Genomic DNA, 18646 nt, shown 5'->3' with positions numbered 1-18646 from the left:
AAGAAAAACATCAGCTAGTTTGTTGGTCTGCAGCAGGACTGGTAAGTTGGAAATGAAACACAAAGCTTTCCTCCTCTAACTAAATTTGACAGCGTGCATAAGCTGAATTTCCCCATCTGGAGACTCTCAGACTAGACAAGCCTTACAAATTAATATGTGTGTATAGGTCTGGGGCCTGAAGGAAATGAGGTCAGGTCCGAAAAGGAATCAGGTGGCTGGCCACAAATCAGAACTTTAACATGGATTCACGACAAAGGGAGGAGATCTAATGCTGTAATTCACTGAAGAGCATTAGGACCATGCTAGGGTCTGTGATGAGGAAGCCAGAGGACAAAGTTATAAAGAGGGAAATGATACTGAAGGACAGAAAATGTTTTCATCCAAGTACAATCCAGACTTTGATCCTCCTTTTAATCAAATCTTCTCTTTCCCCATCCCCTTCTCTCTCTCTCTCTCTCTCTCTCCCCCTCACACACACACACACACACACACACACACACACACACACACACCTTATATTCTCTTTATGCAGGATATTTGTGCTCTCATTCTACAGTCTTCCTTCTCTCTTTGTTTCTGAGAATGGAGGTCTACAGCAAGGCATAGAAAAAGTGCTTTGATAAGGAAGATAAAACAATTCAGGATGCATTAGTTTCTTTGTGTACCTCAAGGACAAAATTGAGATGTGTAGGAGCATTTTTAAGAACGTAGACAGGAGACTCACTCCCTTGAACCTGCTTTCTTAAGGTCCCCAGCTCATTCTCCAAAGATGTCCTTTAAGGCTTTGTACATGCCCTATGGTGAGAGAGTGGCATTTAATAAGAGTCCACCCAGGGATGTTCCAAATGCACTCTGCCACTAAAGTGCTGGTATAATAAGTTAGAGTATTTTTTCTCTTGAGAATCTCTATGGCTTTATCCCTGGGCAAAGGTCTGAGCTTCTTTCAAAAGTCCAAGATTGATTTTTGGAGGAGAAAATAAGTGAAGGATTTTCTAGCTAACCAAGAAACATATTCTCTGATTAAATGTCAGATTAAGAAGAAAAAATACCCTACATAAGGTACTATGACAATTCTCTAAAAAGAAAGACTGTGAGAAGAACGCAGATATTTTAGGATAGAGGGTTATAGCCTTCAGAATTTTCATTTTTTAGAAAGTTCTTGTGGTTGATATAAGTTTAAAAATGTGTTCATGTGCAGAACATTTCAGATTCATTTATGCAGAATTATGTAACATTTGAAACAACTCCCTTAAATTCCCATGGATTATGCGGACACAAAATTTTACAAATTATATTTGTAAATATCCTTTCTTCTGTATCATCACAAGTTCTCAAAGTACACTAAATGTGGAAGTCAGTATGATAGTGTTGTCTCTCTTTTTCTTTTAAAGGAGAAAATAGTAGAGATATCCTTTTTATTATTCACTTGCCACCTCAAATACAAGTGATCATTTTCTTATGATTTAAAAATATTGTAATGACTGGCCAGTTCCCCACGATTTACTGTTACTAGCCCTCCATTGGATATGCCAAGATAAGATCACACATTACTTATCTAAACACTTCTACAGACGTGCTGGGCATTTTTAAAAGTTCACCCATTGAGAACTTAACCCAATTCTCTTTGAAAAAAGTGTAAGGTTGTTCCAGAAAACTTTCTCAAAAGAAATCACTTGTCCCATGGACCCTCTCCACACCCCCCCAAAAAAGATGAGACAAATCGACAGTCAGAAGACATATATTTATAGCCTCATCTTTCACCTCCTCCAAATTCTAGACAATCTTCTCTTTTTCACTTAAAAATGGAAAATGTGACAAATGTAAGTCCTTACCAACTTCCCACTTCAGAAGGCTGTTGTCTTCCCTCTCCATTTTTCCAATGACATACCAGATACACGCCATCCAGTGTGCAAGAAGGGCAAACATGGACATGAGCAGAGTCAGGACGATTGTGCTGTGTTGGGAATAACGGTCCAACTTCTGCAGGAGACGCAGAAGACGCAGCAGCCGGACGGTCTTCAGGAGATGCACGAGAGACACCTGCGGGGGGAAACAGAGCCGCACAGCTTGGCTCACGGGGTCGTTACATCCACAACAGTCACTTCAGCTACAGCCACTCTGGGAAGTTCTTGAAATTAAGTATAATCGGGATTCCAACGCTGTGACCATTTTATGACCATTTCTATGTCGTTTCCTGATATATCAGAAGTTGATAAGATAAAAGATGATAAGGCAATTTAATTTCTTTGAGTGAATACTTATCTTCCTTAATTAAGATGTATCTTTTTTCTCTACCTATATGACTGAAGATAATTTTATATATTCTGATATACAACTGAAACACACTATGGGATCGGGATTGAATAGAAGATGTCTCCACCCTTTTCTTTTAATTTCTTTCAATTCCACTTCCCCTTCTCCATGTAAGGGAGCTGCTTTATAACAGAACTTTGTATAGACTGAAGTAAAACCCCGTAAACTGGTAGCAAAAGTAACTTAGGTTTCTTATTTTTAAATAGTGAGACCTAAAAACTTGAGTAAGATCTGCTCACAAATACCAGTAACACCTCCTGCCTCATGTGCTTTGCTATCGTCCTTCTAACATTATCAATAGACAAAGAAAACATTTGCCCGGAGCACATACATTCTGCACTTTCTGTTAAACAAACATGCTTAGGGAACCAAAATCAAATGGAACAAAATTTTGGAAAAACCTTTTAGATTCTGCCTCTGTATGAACTAGAACAACAGACTTGTAGTTAAGGAGTTAGTTTCTTGACTTTAGGGCTCAAGTGAAAAATGTGTACCATTGGTGTCCGCCAGAAAGGTCAATGTCACTATTACAACACATGTGGTGCACTAATATACACTCTTTTTCATACCTTCCAAGAGAAAAGAAAAGTCAAATAAAACATTAACTCATATGCAAATAGAATCTGACAAGTTCCTTGACCTATTCTAATTTGGGGGGTGAACCATAAATAGAGGGGAAGGAAGTGGTTTGTATGACTACACCTAAGAATAATTTTTCCTTTACAGGCAGAATCATAAACAAGGTCAGCATCTTTTGAGAGTCTGCCTTTATAATTATCTGGAGTCGACTGACTTCTAATTTCTCCCTCCTCCAGCCATCTTCCCTTATCTCCAAGAAAAATGTACCTAGAGCAGCGCCTGACACGTAGGAAGTGCTCAGTAAATTTGCGTTAAATGAGTGAATGGATAAGCTATTATGTGAAGATGCAAAACACTCCAGGCTCACTATAACAATAGGTATTCAATAAAAGTGTCTTTCACTGTAATCTTGTGAATTATTCTATACTGAAATATAAAAACATCATAAGGATGGGAATTCCCTGGCGGTCCAGTGGTTAGGACTCCACGCTTCCATGGCAGGAGGCCTGGGTTCGATCCCTGGTCAGGCAACTAAGATCCTGCAAGGTGTGGTGTGGCCAAAAAAAACCCAAAAACATAAGGTCAATTGAGGAAGTTGCCAGGTAGCTGTGGTCTTTTATTCCTTTTTGTGGGTCTTCTGGGTAGAGTTTTACTTTCTTCTCCTTCGTACTCACGTTCTCATCTATCATTTCTCCAGTTGATTGTAAGTCAGATGCAGTTTCTACTTTGCGGCTTAGGGGAATTACTAGGGGTGAAATTTATTTTATAGGTAGGTGAATTTGATAGATAGATAACAATTTTGTAAGTAAAGTGAATCCTGGAGCAGAACTCTCAAATGGAGGATACCATCTGCTATGGACTGAATTGTGTACCTGCAAATTTCATATGTTGAAGCCCTAACCCCCAGTGTGATGGTATTTGAGATGGGGTCTTTGGGAGGTAATTTGGTTTAGATGGGGTCATGAGGGTGGGGTCCTCAAGATGGGATTAATGCCTCTATAAGAATAGACCAGAGCGCCCTCTTTCTTGTTCGCCACCCACCCCAATCTCTCTCTCCCTCCCCTCGCTGTATGAGGGCCATGTAAGGATGAGGAGAGAAGACAGCCATCTACAAGCCAGGAAGAGAGCCCTCACCAAGAATCAAATTGGCTGAAAGCTTTTGGACTTCCCAGCCATCAGGACGGTGAGAAATAAATTCCCGTTGTTGAAGCCATCCAGTTTATGATATTTTCTTATAGCTGCCTGAGTAGACTAACACACCATCTGAATATAGAGTATTGATGCAGGCAAGCTCCTCATTTTCTCTGGCCAAAAAGGGGATGTTTGAGGGAAGAATGTGAGGCTGCCCTTACATGAGAACAATAGTCATTTACAAAAATAAGGGACATGAGCCTGAGAGTCCAGGATGAGGCAGCCCTGGTGATTTCACTGTCACTTTAAAAAATTTATATTTATTCCTATCTGAGTCCAAAACCTTCAGCTATAAAATGTGAATTTTGGCTCTTGATGAATGACAGAAGGAAGAGGCATATTTGATTTAGATAGAAATATATCATCTGAAAAAGAGAAAGGACCTTCTTACTCTTGGGATGCTGCTCTGAATTTGTCACTGATAAGAATTATAAGCACCTTGTAGACAGGTGCAAGACAGTGAGTGATGCATTCATCAAAAACCTCTATCAAACCGCAGTTTCCCCTACTACCAAGTGGACATAACTACCTCCTGGCTATCAACTAGGGAAGAAAAAAGAGAAAGAAAAAAGTTAATTACCGTTCTGAGGTCTTTCTAGGTATTAGATACTTGGCAAGGTATTTTATAGAAAAGTTTCCTTTTTAGGCTACTCAGAAACCCTGCAGGAATTTTTATGATTTTAGGCCTATTCTGACGTTAACTTTCCCAAGAAGTCACTCAGATGGTAAGTGATAAAACTTGGATTCATACTTTTGCCTTTTTACTCTAACATACTTTCTATGTCTCATTCACAATTTTATCTCTTGTCGTGCCTTTCATCGTGACTTATACACAGTAAGTTTTAATAAATAAATGTGTGAGCTGCATGTAAAACATTTGCCATCAGCAATTGTGGGCACAGCCAAAGCTAAAGCACACAATACATTTTTGATGGTTGTCATGCATTTTTGAATGTCATCTATAGAGATACACTAACTGGACCCACTTTAGACCTGGAAAATCAGCCCCTTTGTTATTTTGTTTGTTCCAGCTCTTCTTTTTGTAAGTCTGTGTAGTATAACAGTAGCATAACTTAAGAACTTTTCCTTATAACTTATGCTTTCCTGGGAAGTAAATATAATATTTTGAACAAGCTTTTCTATTCAAATCGAATATTTCATACTGACTAATATATTGGGAGGAATAACAAATTTATATGCCAATTGTTAAATGATCATATGATCACCCCTGTGAAAAGCAGAAAAATTATCACTGATAAGAGAGAGAGATTCCTTCCTTCTTTCCTCTTTTTCTTTCTTTCTGACATAGATGTTGATCTATAACTTCAAATCTTTATAAAGGATTTGTGCTGTATTTCACAAGTGAGAACGAAGAAGGGTAGCAGAAGCACAGTGAAAATGTACACGTATTTAAAATTCATCAAATTATGAGAATTAGACTTTTTCAAAAATTCTTTACTTGTGTTAATTTTAGGCAATGGACATTTTAATCATATCTAAACATTTTATGTATTTTTTATTTTATAGACTTTATAGTATATTATATATATATATGTTTAAAATTATCCTATTTGTTCAGTGTTCAAAGACAAATGGAATATAAAAATGATTATTAGTATTTAGTAGCAGAGCAAGTTAATTTACAGCAGTCTATGAAACACCATTTATTTAACAATTCTCCAGGATAATTTGGAAAATTTTTCTTATCATTTTATGAATTATCTACTTCTTCAGGATATTTTTTGGCAGTCTTGCAAAAGCCTTGTTTTAAGTCATTACACTTTCATTATAGTATACTTATCTAGTCAAATTCAATCTTAAAAAGCACTTTAAAAAGCTCGGATAACAATCCAGTTTAGCACTGATTGATATTATATACTAGATTTTCCCCAGAGCTTTCCCTTCAGTTGAGTTATAAACCTCTTAACGATGTTGACACTCTCAACTTCCCAACTTAAAAAAAACTGAAAGAAAAAGAAAAGAAAAATATTATTATACAGGCAATTAACAAATGCAGAATTCTGTACTATGTAGTCAGGAGTTTAGTTCAGTCTTCATTATGAAGTCAGTAATGATTGTATTTGAAACATTGATCACTTTGTTTAATATTGAAAACTATGCTATTAAATTCTTGATAGAGAATATAATTTCTATGGGGGGAGGTTTGTCAACTGAGTAAGAAATATGTTTAATTTGAACTAATGTCTAGTAAATTTTTGCCTGCTAAAATTGGTTACTCTGGCAGCAAATTGTATTACTGGTCCAAAAATTCTGTTATACCTTCCTAAAAGTCTCTCTATTTATAAGGGAACACTTAATGCTTTTAAGAGTGTCAATCATTAAATAGTAAACATAGCTACGACTACAAGTGGGCATACTTTCTTTCCTGTAAGAAATCTGAGAATAAAAGTTTTACATGAAGAAAGAGGAGAAGTTACAAATATCAATAAAAATTCAAGAGGATGCTTGGTTTATGTTGGTCATTTTATCATTTAGATTTTTGCTCAATCCAACATTTTTACAGGGACCTCTAAGAAGTGGTTGAATTCCATTTTAATTTCAACTTATCTTTCTATCTTGATAGGTCTTCTGTTTTGTCAATGAATAATGAAATATTCAAGAGGTAGCGAGTAAAAGTCATAAAAGTAGAAGAAATCTTCAAATTCTTGAGGGAAATATCTGGCTCAGTAACATAAAGGAATGCTTCTATTCTTGCAGATGGTTTCCTTACCAAAGGATTTGTTTAGTGAGTCAATTTGATGGTGAATTCAAGTTTTTAATATCCTGGTTCTAGGTATTTAAATGATTAGAAATGGGTAATACAAATTTCAAAAAGGAAGTAACTTCTTTAAGTGGAGAATCTGGCCTGCATATCATTGGTGACCTTGGCCTCTTTATTAAAAAGGGCACAAAATCCTGGACATACAAATTGTCACAAACATTTAAAACCTGAGCATGTGAAAGATAAGCACAGGGGTAAAACCAACCTTCAAGGTCATGTGGAAGGGAGCTCTTTACTCACCACTGTGACGTTGAAAGCATACAGGAGATCAAAAGGCAGGGCAGCAATTAAATCAATGATGAACCAGGTTGTGACATAGTGGATGCAAATTGATCTTGCTTCAAAGATAACTTGGCCAGACTTGCTGACATAGGTTGTTCGAAAATTTAAAATAATATCTGCTTGAGAAAAAAAAGGATAGAGAAAGAGGATTTAGGAGAAAGAGAGAGAGGAGAAGGGAAAAAGGAAAGACAAGGTAAGAAGAGAAGATGGAAGGAAGACAGGCAGGTGGGCAGGGGGAAGGAAGGGAGGAAGAAAACTGTATTAAATTAGACTAACGGTAACCTCTTAACGCACTTTAGATTGACAATATCCAAAATACTCTTCTTGACAGATCCAGCTCAACTCAACAAACAGGTATTGGAGAAGGGTGAAGAAAGCAGTATTTTTTGAGCAGTAATACATTCCAGACTTTGGGCCACACGTTAACATAATTAAAATAAATAATAATAACAATAACAACAATAGGCAACACTTACTGAATGCTCACTGTGTAGCAGACATTGTCCTAAGAACTTAGCTTAGATTGTTTCACTTACTCAGAACATCTTCCACCATAGACGACGATGTTAACATAGCAGACAGTACATAGTAGGCAGTATTAGCAGAGGCAGAAACTAAGTCTCAGTGGGAAAAGTAACTCATCCATGATCATCTTGCCAACAGTGGCAGAGACGATTCTGAACACAAGTATAATTTGCAGTCCATATTCTTTTCATTTATTTTTTATCCAATAGTACTCTATTCCGTGTACAAAAGTTTTACTAATCTCTGTATGGATATGAAACTGATCCTTGCCCTGAAGGTGTTTGTATTCACAAAATACCAGAAGTTTCTTGTTTGGATTCCTAGGTTAAACTCCCCATTCCATTTAAATGGAAGATATAATCATTTTCAACCATTCCTTACATCATCCTTTTAATATATTTTTATTTTATGTTTATTTTATATTTGTATTTATTTTATATTTATATTATATTTTACTATCTATTTATCAAACTTTTTACAATATATGACATCCTTGTGAAGGCTGGTCAAAGGACAAAGCCATAGACACGTGGACCATCTAGAGTTCAATCCTGCCGCCTATGAATAAACTTCTCAGAGTCTGTCACATAGTTCCTGGGTTAAATATCATTAAAGCACTGGAAAAGGTTATCTTTTCTTTAATTTGTCTTAGAGTTGAGTATGACCAAGTTATGGGGAATTTTGGGATTGGTGCATACACGTAAGTGTGATGAAGGCTGATAATTTTCTGCACTGGCGACCCCAACAGAAACATAGTTGTCTGTGGGACTTTGTTCTTAGGGAGTGTCGTGATTCAGTGACAAAGATCAAAGGAAGGAATTTGGGAAGTAAGTACCCCAAAGAGAATAGGAATTCAAGGAGCTAGGAAATGAATGCTAAGCTCTGAGTTACATAATTTTTAAATGAATTGGAGTACTCTTTACAGCTAACGTAAACCATTGCAAGTACGTGGAATCGTGTCATGTGAGGTTAAGAACTTGTTGGTATCACGATCGTAATGATAACAATAATAAAGATTACAATAATGTGCACTTTATATTTGTAGATCATGTTTGCTTTTCACTTCACATCACATTTGAAGGAGAATTCTAAGATGCCCCACCCCCCAATCCCCTGCCACCACCCTCACTCTCCTCTGATCTCTTCCCCTTGGGTAAGGGTGGATCCCCTGAGCATGATGAGATATGAAGGTGTGATCACGTTACATCATAGGGGTAAAGAGAGATGATCTGCGTGGCCTGCCCTCGTCAGGTGAGCCCTTTAAAGCAGACCTTTCTTCATCTGGTGTTAAGGGATTGGAAAGCAGTGAGGCATGCTCTGCCTGCCCTGGAAGGAAGCAACTGCGTATTATGGGGAGGGCCACACGGCCGGGAACGGCGCGCAGCCTCTAGTTGCTGAGAACGACCCCTCACTGACATCTCGCGAGAAATGGAGACCTTAGTCCCACAACCAGAAAGAAATTTGCTCAACAGCCACATGAGATTGGAAGAGAATCCTGGGCTCCAGGACGGACCACAAGCTGACACCTTGATTTCAACCTTCTGAGGCCCTGAGCAGAGACTTCAGCTAAGGTAGATCTGGACTTCTGACCTATAGAAACTATGAGATAATACACAAGTATTGTTTTAAGCTGATGTGTTTGTGGTAATTGGCTATGCAGCAATAAAAAACTAATACAACATTTAGTAAGTCATCTGGTTCTCATTATAGCCTGTGAGATGAGACAATACAGGAATTCTGACAAAACAGATTACTATTACATTATTATAGATAACACTATGTTCTTAATATGAACGCAGTGCTGTTCTACGACCTTTATAATCATAATCTCATTGACTCCTTACAACAATGCTAAGAGGTAAGTATTTTTATTAATCCCTTTTACAGATGAGAAAACTGAGGCAGAAGAGACATCAAGTGATCTGCCCAGGATCACACATGATGAACTAAAGCTCAAGATTAAACCCCTCAGCTAGTTAGTGAAAGAGCAAGACCTGGATTCAAGTCTCTTAAGTTCCAATTCTGTGCTTTGGGTTTTGGTGCCTCAATAGAGACCAGTCACATCTCAGATCTGGAAGCAAGTTCTAGGTGACTCAAAAAGAAAACATTAATTGTTCTAGACTATTGTGAATGATCTAACTTATTAAGATGGCGTTATTAGACGTCATTTTTGTCAAAAAATAAAAATATTAAAATACTTCCATTGTTAATACTGAGAATATGAAAGGACGAAGCTAGTCGATAAGCCACTCACAAAGGATGAACACAATCCCAAGGTGATTTCCACTGCAGAGTAAAAATGCTATCATGGCAAAAAGTACCGATGCATCCCTGAATTATGGCCACCAAAGGGGGCTGGGAGCTCAGGGGAATGCCGTGAAGTTGTTAGGGTAGCAGGTGACCTTCTCATTCTTTCTCTTTAACTTTCTAGACTCATGTATTTGTGCATTAGCCGAGCAATTTAACAGCTTAGACCAGCAGCTGTTGAAATAAAGCAGTCGATAAGTAGTTCATTATCAAATTGAAGGAGTAAATGCCTTTGTGTATTTACTAACTGATCACCAGGTTCTACCACAGATTTTACAGAAAACCCACTGCCACCATCCACATACCTGGGGTGCTCTCCTGAATGGAGGAATGGAAGAAATGATTGATTGGTCTTTGGTTGATTGATACAGTAAACATTTTTAAAGCTATGTGGTTGACTGAAGAATAAAATAGAGGTGCAAAAAAAAAAAAAAAAAAAATAGAGGTGCAGACTTCTGAACAGAAAAGATATTTTCTTGGATGAGTCATTACAAAATATTAGTTTAGAAAGCTTTTTAAAAAATAATCTGTTACTCAACTGAGTTAATTGGATGAAAAGAAGATGTGCTTATTTTTAAGTTTAAAAAGAAGTAATGGTAAGACTTTTAAACACAAAGAATGTTAACAGCAAAAGAATAAAAGCTATCTTTTAAATTTATGGATACAAATATATTTTTGAAGTACTTGAGTACTTTCAGGTTTATTTCCAGGGAAAAAACCTAGATATGTATTATATTCTAAGATTTCTAGGACTATGGTATCATATAAGGACTGTAGGTTTGAGTGAGTGATGAGTATTATTTTTATTTATTTTTTAACTCTTTTAAAAATTTTATTGAAGTATAGTTAATTTACAATGTATTTATTTATTTATTTATTTTTAAAAACCTTTTATTCTATATTGGAGTATAGTTGATTAACAATGTTGTGTTAGTTTCAGGGGTAGGGCAAAGTGATTCAGTTATACATATGCATGTAGCTATTCTTTTCCAAGTTCTTTTCCCATTTGGGTTATTACATAATTATTTTTAGATAGCTGATTTTTTTTTAAAAACCTACTTTTGTCCTACACATAATAATAGACATAGTTCTGCTGTACTGTGATCTACAAAACATATTTTCATGTTTATTAGTTTGTGTTGTTCCCATGCCAACTCTCTCAGGTGTACTATCGCTGACATTTTACTAATGACTCAGGAGATTTAAGGAAATTGTTTAAAGTCATGAAGATAGTAAGCAAGAGAGAAACAAGATATCTTTTGACAGGCAATTCCATTTTCTTTCCATTATCTTAAAGATTTACGGCACTTTCAAATATATTTTAGGGGCAATACCAATAGGTCAGTGCAGAGAAATGTATTTCCGATTTTAGCCCTTAGATTCAATTCAGCATTGGCAGCGCCCAGGTAAAAGAATATTAAATCAGGGTCACAGAATTGAATGTGTGGGAATGAACTGTCTTTGATTCTGGAAATACGAGGATTAAGCATCTGTCCAGGGAAAACTGAAAAATCACTCTGTGTTCTCTCCACTGATAAAGATGCGGTGGCAATGTAAATGTTCCCTTAACGGAAGGGCAGAAATGGGGAGCACACGTTCTTTCAGAGTGAGGGAAACACAGAATAAAATTAGATTGTGACGAGGGAAAAAAGAGCCTCCCAGATCTGGTGTTCCTCATAAAAGAACCACGGGGGCGAAGAGGAGATTCACCAACTATACTGGGTCCAGCTGTTCTTTCCCCTGTAGTTGTCTCACTTCCCATAAAGTTTTACACCTTCAGGGAATTAACTCAGCGACTCATTCAAATGTTGCAGTAAGAATGTGGTCTCCTCCAGACCCTAACCCTAACCTTCCTAAAAGGCAGCAGTATGGTTTTCATTCTGAGATATCTAGAAAGTATAATGTTTTTCAACTTTATGTTGAAAAATACATGAAAATTCATTAATATAGAAATTTTTATATTTAACTTTTCTTGTTAGTTCCATTTATTATCAACGTGCACAACTGGCTATAAGCACACATACACACAGTGTGAATCAGGAAAAATATTTCCAAAACTATAACGAATTGAGTCATATGAATTTAGCACTTAGAAATGTTAATGCCTCACGTATGTGTGTATGTATAAGCAGTCTCTTGTGACACATGGTGCTGGTATCATGTGAAATGAATAAACAAACAGGGTAATAGAGAATTACCATATATACATACATACATACATGTGATTTACAGAATTTCAAAAAATTGATCATAATATACCCCACCAAAATGAGGCAGACTATAATTGAATTCTTTTATGATTCAGATCACACTGAATTATTTTGCAGGATAATCAGTTTACCTTGCTGTATTTAGGTTTTACACAAGCATTATGAAAATAAAGACAAATAATAGAGAGATAACTGTACGTGTTTTGTTCTCGTATGGTTAAGACCTCCAAAAACTAGTGTTTCATTTCTCTCTCTCACTAAATGGTTATGTATGAGAACTAAAAGGCAAGAAGATGAAATCCAGTTTTTCCAGTTTGATTTCCTTGAGAACTATGTAATTAGAAAGTACAAAAAAAAAAAGGTTAAATTTGATATGGCACAAATTAGTAGATTTCTTTTCTTTATTAACATGCATGCCAGATGGGAAATAATTTTAAAATAATATTGACTTACTTGTTAAAAAGTAAATTAAAATAGAATGGTGTGCATGAGAGCATATGCACCAAATACAAATAATATCTTCATTTAGCCATTTCTTTACAATTTAATCAATACAGTACAGCGTGGGTGGAGAGAGATTTAACTAAACCAGCTGCCGACTAATATTCTAAAGATACCCAGTCTTTTTCCATTGCTTGTGAGACACTCCTCTGAACACAGTATGATGCCACAGCAAATTTGAGTTGCACGTGTGGGAAGAATGAATAACTGGGGGTTGATTAATGAAGAGGCTTGAGGGACTCAAAATCCTAAGAATGGCTGTAATTGATTGCCAGGATTAGTGGATGAGATTTTCATACCACTTGATCCTTGCTCATCTTGTCAGCATTTGTCCCTCCTGCTTACCTTAAATGAGAAGTTTATGGGGAAAAAAGGGCAGCAGACAGAGGGAGAAGCAGCAGTTAAGAGCAATTGCCTGAAGAAGAAAAGGTAAGGATGAAAGAATGCAACCAGGTAGGTTGGGCGTGGTCGATACCACCATTGATTTCTGTTTTGTACCAGAGTCATGGTGGACTCTTACATCAGTTTTGACCCTCAAAGTCAACATCAGATGGAACAGCCCAGAAATGAAGTCCTTCCATCCTAACGTCTCTTTGAATGGAAGAACCCCACCCATGTCATTCTTCATAAGGATGCGGTCAACCAGGCCTTGAATGCTTCTGGCAATGGTGAGCCCTCTGCCTTTTGCGAGCGCTGTCTTAGTTTGACACGTCCTTCTTACTTTTCTCAAATAGGTTTCTTCCTCCTTCTAACTCCCTCTCCTTGGTTCTAGTTTTGTCATTAGCAGCAACACAGAGTATGTTCTACCTTCCAACCCAAAAGCCCTTCTTATAAATATTCAAAATCAGGCACCACGGTCTTTCCGTGCCCCAGGCTGTAGATCTCCATTTCTTTCAACTGTCTCTTGCTGATATGGTTTCCTCTTCTCTGTCCCGATGCTTTTCTCTTGTTTGGTGGTTTTCACAGCAAAGTCTCATGGAAGATAGGGTTTGGGCTTTTGCCTCTTCCTTCCTTCCTCCCTTCTTTCTCTCTCTCTCTTCCTTCCCTTCCTTCCTTCCTTCCTTCCTTCCTTCTTTCCTTTCTTCCTTACTCCCTCCCCCCCTCTCTTTCCTCTTTTCAGGCTGAATTTTTATTCATTTTACATAGTGAGTTGCCCCATCAATTTTTGTTTTGAAAAGAAATTTTCAGGTTTTTAACACAATAAAGAAAAGAAAAGAAAACCATTCACGTAGTTGACTACTGTCCTTTTGGAAGTAAGGTACTGAAACGGTAGCAGACTATGCCATCCTCAAATATGCCACTTTGGAATAAGAATTATTTTGAGCTGAAGGCAACTGAGAAGGAGCAGAAGCCAGAAAAGCTCCCTGCCCTCTTCCTATTTGCCTAAAAGCAGGACATAAATTTTCAAAAGTGTCCCTGCTCTCTTCTCTACCAGGAAAGACAAAAGTTAATCCCCAGATGTAGCCTGTCCAGTGGGAAGACAGTAGCAAATACTCAGCAGTGTTTGCAGAGTTCTCATTATTCCACAGTCTCACCAACACTTGACGTTGTCACACTTAAAAATTTTTGCCAATTGGGTGATAGTATAATGTTTCTAGTAATATATTTAGAATTGTTTTTTCTTTTAGTAATGCAGCCTTAGTAAACTGCTGGGGAATCTTAAAAAACAAAAAACAAAAAACTCTTGTGTTACTATTAGTTAAAGTAAACTTTTGCCAAGTTAAATTCCCAAATGTTGGTTTTTTTGTACAGATTGCTCCCAATTGACTGCTTCTACTTTTTATTGGAAGATTTAAAGCATAGCTATACCTTTCAGCTTTGCAACATCCTTAAGTACTATGAAAATGTGTCAGTTGAGGACCTGTTGTGCTCTTTGCCCTGTGCAGGATTCTTGGCACTCAAAGATGGACAAGGCATCCAAAAGAAGCATGCCACTGATGGGGACCATGGACTCCCATTTTTATTATCTGAAGCCCCATCTGTGAATATGCTGGCAGGTCAAAGGACACAGCACACATTCCCAGCAGATCTCTATGAAAACTCCCACTTATTGTCTATAACTATTTTATTATACTGACTTTGTACATTGCTTTCATTTTATTGTATAACGTTACCTTCTCAAAAAACTTCCACATAACATGTACACTGGTATGTGTAAAAACTACCAATTTCGGCTCCATATAAATTATCCACTTTCAGGTGCTATGTAACTCTAAATTAGATATTGAATTTTGGAATTACTTGATCATTTTTAGTAAAAATAATTTAATGATTCAACATAAACTACTGAAGAACCATGATTTATGCATACACTACTTAATTATAGAAAGTCTTTTGGCATACTTATCCTGTTTATAGTTATAGTTTTCAAGTGGTAAAATTTCCAAATTTAACTCCAATAGAAAACATAAGGACTATAACATCTATAATATTCAGTCATGAAATTTAAAAAACTAATAATTAAAGTCTATTAATTTCATATGAAGTAAGTATTAGTTATCAAAGTAACAAAACTTAGAATTAATGAAGACTAAGATAGACAACAAAAGATGTGCTAATGAGAGACCTTCAAGATGGCGGAGGAGTAAGACATAGAGATCACCTTCCTCCTCACAAATACATCAGAAATGCAACTACATGTGGAACAACTCCTACAGAACGGCTATTGAATGCTGGCAGAAGACCTCAGACTTCCCAAAAAGCAAGAAACTCCCACGTACCTGGCCGTGCTGCTGAAAGGGTCTTGGTGCTCCGGCTGGTGTCAGGTCTGTGCCTCTGAGGTGGGAGATCCGAGTTCAGGACATTAGTCCACCAGAGACCTCCTGGCTCCACATAATATCAAATAGCGAAAGCTCTCCCAGAGCTCTCCATCTCAACGCTAAGACCCAGCTCCACTCAATGACCAGCAAACTACACTGCTGGACACCCTATGCCAAACAACTAGCAAGACAGGAACACAACCCCACCCATTAGCAGAGAGGCTGCCTAAAATCATAATAAGGTCACAGACACCCCAAAACACACCACCGGACATGGTCCTGCCCACCAGAAATACAGGATCCAGCCTCATGCACCAGAACACAGGCACTAGTCCCCTCCAACAGGAAGCCTACACAACCCGCTAAACCAACGTTAGTCTCTGGGGGCAGACACCAAAAACAAGGGAACTACAAACCGGCAGCCTGTGAAAAGGAGACCCCAAACACAGCAAGTTAAGCAAAATGAGAAGACAGAGAAACACACAGCTGATGAAGGAGAAAGGTAAAAACTTACCAGATGAAACAAATGAAGAAGAAATAGGCAGTCTACCTGAAAAAGAATTCAGAGTAATGACAGTAAAGATGATCCAAAATCTTGGAAATAGAATGGAGAAAATAAAAGAAACGTTTAACAAGGAACTAGAAGAACTAAAGAGCAAATAAACAATGATGAACTACACAATAAATGAAATTAAAAATTCTCTAGAAGGAATCAATAGCAGAATAACTGAGGTAGAAGAACGGATAAGTGACTTGGAAGATAAAATAGTGGAGCTACTGCAGAGCAGAATAAAGAAAAAAGAATGAAAAGAATTGAGGACAGTCACAGAGAGCTCTCGGACAACATTAAACACACCAACATTCTAATTATAGGGGTCCCAGAAGAAGAAGAGAAAAAGAAAGGGACTGAGAACATATTTGAAGAGATTATAGTTGAAAACTTCCCTAATATGGGAAAGGAAAGAGTCAATCAAGTCAAGGAAGCACAAAGAGTTCCATACAGGATAAATCCAAGGAGAAACACGCCAAAACACATATTAATCAAACTATCAAAAATTAAATACAAAGAAAAAATATTAAAAGCAGCAAGGGAAAAACAACAAATAACATACAAGGGAATCCCCCTAAGGTTAACAGCTGATCTTTCAGCAGAAACTCTGCAAGCCAGAAGGGAGTGGCAGGAAATATTTAAAGGGATGAAAGGGAAAAACCTACAATGAAGATTACTCTACCCAGCAAGGATCTCATTCAGATTTGACAGAGAAATTAAAACTTTTGCAGACAAGCAAAAGCTAAGAGAATTCAGCACCACCAAGCCAGCTTTACAACAAAGGCTAAAGGAACTTCTCTGGGCAAGAAACACAAGAGAAGGAAAAAACCTACAATAACAAACCCCAAAAAAATCACGAAAATGGTAATAGCAACATACATATCGATAATTACCTTAAATGTAAATGGATTAAATGCTCCAACCAAAAGACATAGACTGGCTGAATGGATCCAACAACAAGACCCGTATATATGCTGTCTACAAGAGACCCACATCAGACCTAGGAACACATACAGACTGAAACTGAGGGTATGGAAAAAGATATTCTATGCAAATGGAAATCAAAAGAAAGCTGCAGTAGCAATTCTCATATCAGACAAAATAGACTTTAAAATAAAGACTATTACAAGAGACAAAAAAGGACACTACCTATTGATCAAGGAATCAATCCAAGAAGAAGATACAACAATTGTAAATATTTATGCACTCAACATAAGAGCACCTCAATACATAACGCAAATGCTAACAGCCATAAAAGGGGAAAGTAACAGTAACACAATCATTGTAGGGGACTTTAACACCCCACTTTCACCAATGGACAGATCATCCAAAATGAAAATAAATAAGGAAACACAAGCTTTAAATGACACATTAAACAAGATGGACTTAATTGATATTTATAGGACATTCCAGCCCAAAACAACAGAATACACTTTCTTCTCAAGTGCTCATGGAACATTCTCCAGGATAGATCATATCCTGGGTCACAAATCAAGCCTTGGTAAATTTAAGAAAATTGAAATCATATCAAGTATCTTTTGTGACCACAACGCTATGATACTAGATATCAATTACAGGGAACAATCTGTAAAAAATACAAACACATGGAGGCTAAACAATACACTACTTAATAACCAGAGATCACTGAAGAAATCAAAGAGGAAATCAAAAAATACCTAGAAACAAATGACAATGAAAACACGATGACCCAAAACCTATGGGATGCAGCAAAAGCAGTTCTAAGAGGAAAGTTTATAGCAATACAATCCTACCTCAAGAAACAAGAAACATCTCAAATAAACAACCTAACCTTACAGCTAAACCAATTAGAGAAAGAAGAACAAAAAAACCCCAAAGTTAGCAGAGGGAAAGAAATCATAAAGATCAGATCAGAAATAAATGAAAAAGAAATGATGGAAACAATAGCAAAGATCAATAAAACTAAAAGCTGATTCTTTGAGAAGATAAAAAAAATTGATAAACCATTAGCCAGACTCATCAAGAAAAAAAGGGAGAAGATTCAAATCAGTAGAATTAGAAATGAAAAAGAAGAAGTAACAACCAACACTGCAGAAATACAAAGGATCATGAGAGATTACTACAAGCAACTATATGCCAATAATATGGACAACGTAGAAGAAATGGACAAATTCTTAGAAAAGCACAACTTTCCAAGACTGAACCAGGAAGAAATAGAAAATATAAACAGATCAATCACAAGCACTGAAATTGAGACTGTGATTTAAAATTTTCCAACAAACAAAAGCTCAGGACCAGATGGCTTCACAGGTGAATTCTATCAAACATTTAGAGAAGAGCTAACACCTATCCTTCTCAAACTCATCCAAAATATAGCAGAGGGAGGAACACTCCCAAACTCATTCTACAAAGCCACTATCACCCTGATACGAAAACCAGACAAAGATGTCACAAAGAAAGAAAACTACAGGCCAATATCACTGATGAACATAGATGCAAAAATCCTCAACAAAATACTAGCAAACAGAATCCAGCAGCACATTAAAAGGATCATACACCATGATCAAGTGGGGTTTATCCCAGGAATGCAAGGATTCTTTAATACACACAAATCAATCAATGTGATACACCATATTAACAAATTTAAGAAGAAAAACCATATGATCAT

General features: G+C 36.9%; 1 protein-coding gene across 1 annotated transcript in view; it reads right to left on the bottom strand.

Moving 5' to 3' along the window:
- The window catches only part of KCNH8 (potassium voltage-gated channel subfamily H member 8), a 398046-nt gene that overhangs the window by 118600 nt on the left and 260800 nt on the right, over window positions 1-18646 (bottom strand). Inside the window, exons 6-7 of the mRNA XM_061193703.1 lie at window positions 7106-7263; window positions 1833-2040 (exon numbers count right to left, since the gene is read on the bottom strand). Coding sequence (XP_061049686.1) covers window positions 1833-2040; window positions 7106-7263 — 366 coding nt within the window. The remainder of the gene's footprint in view (window positions 1-1832; window positions 2041-7105; window positions 7264-18646) is intronic.

Source organism: Eubalaena glacialis, chromosome 6, assembly GCF_028564815.1.
Source record: "Eubalaena glacialis isolate mEubGla1 chromosome 6, mEubGla1.1.hap2.+ XY, whole genome shotgun sequence".
Lineage (NCBI taxonomy): Eukaryota > Metazoa > Chordata > Mammalia > Artiodactyla > Balaenidae > Eubalaena > Eubalaena glacialis.
Note: the sequence above shows the minus strand (reverse complement) of the source record. Positions and strands in the feature narration are given on the sequence as shown.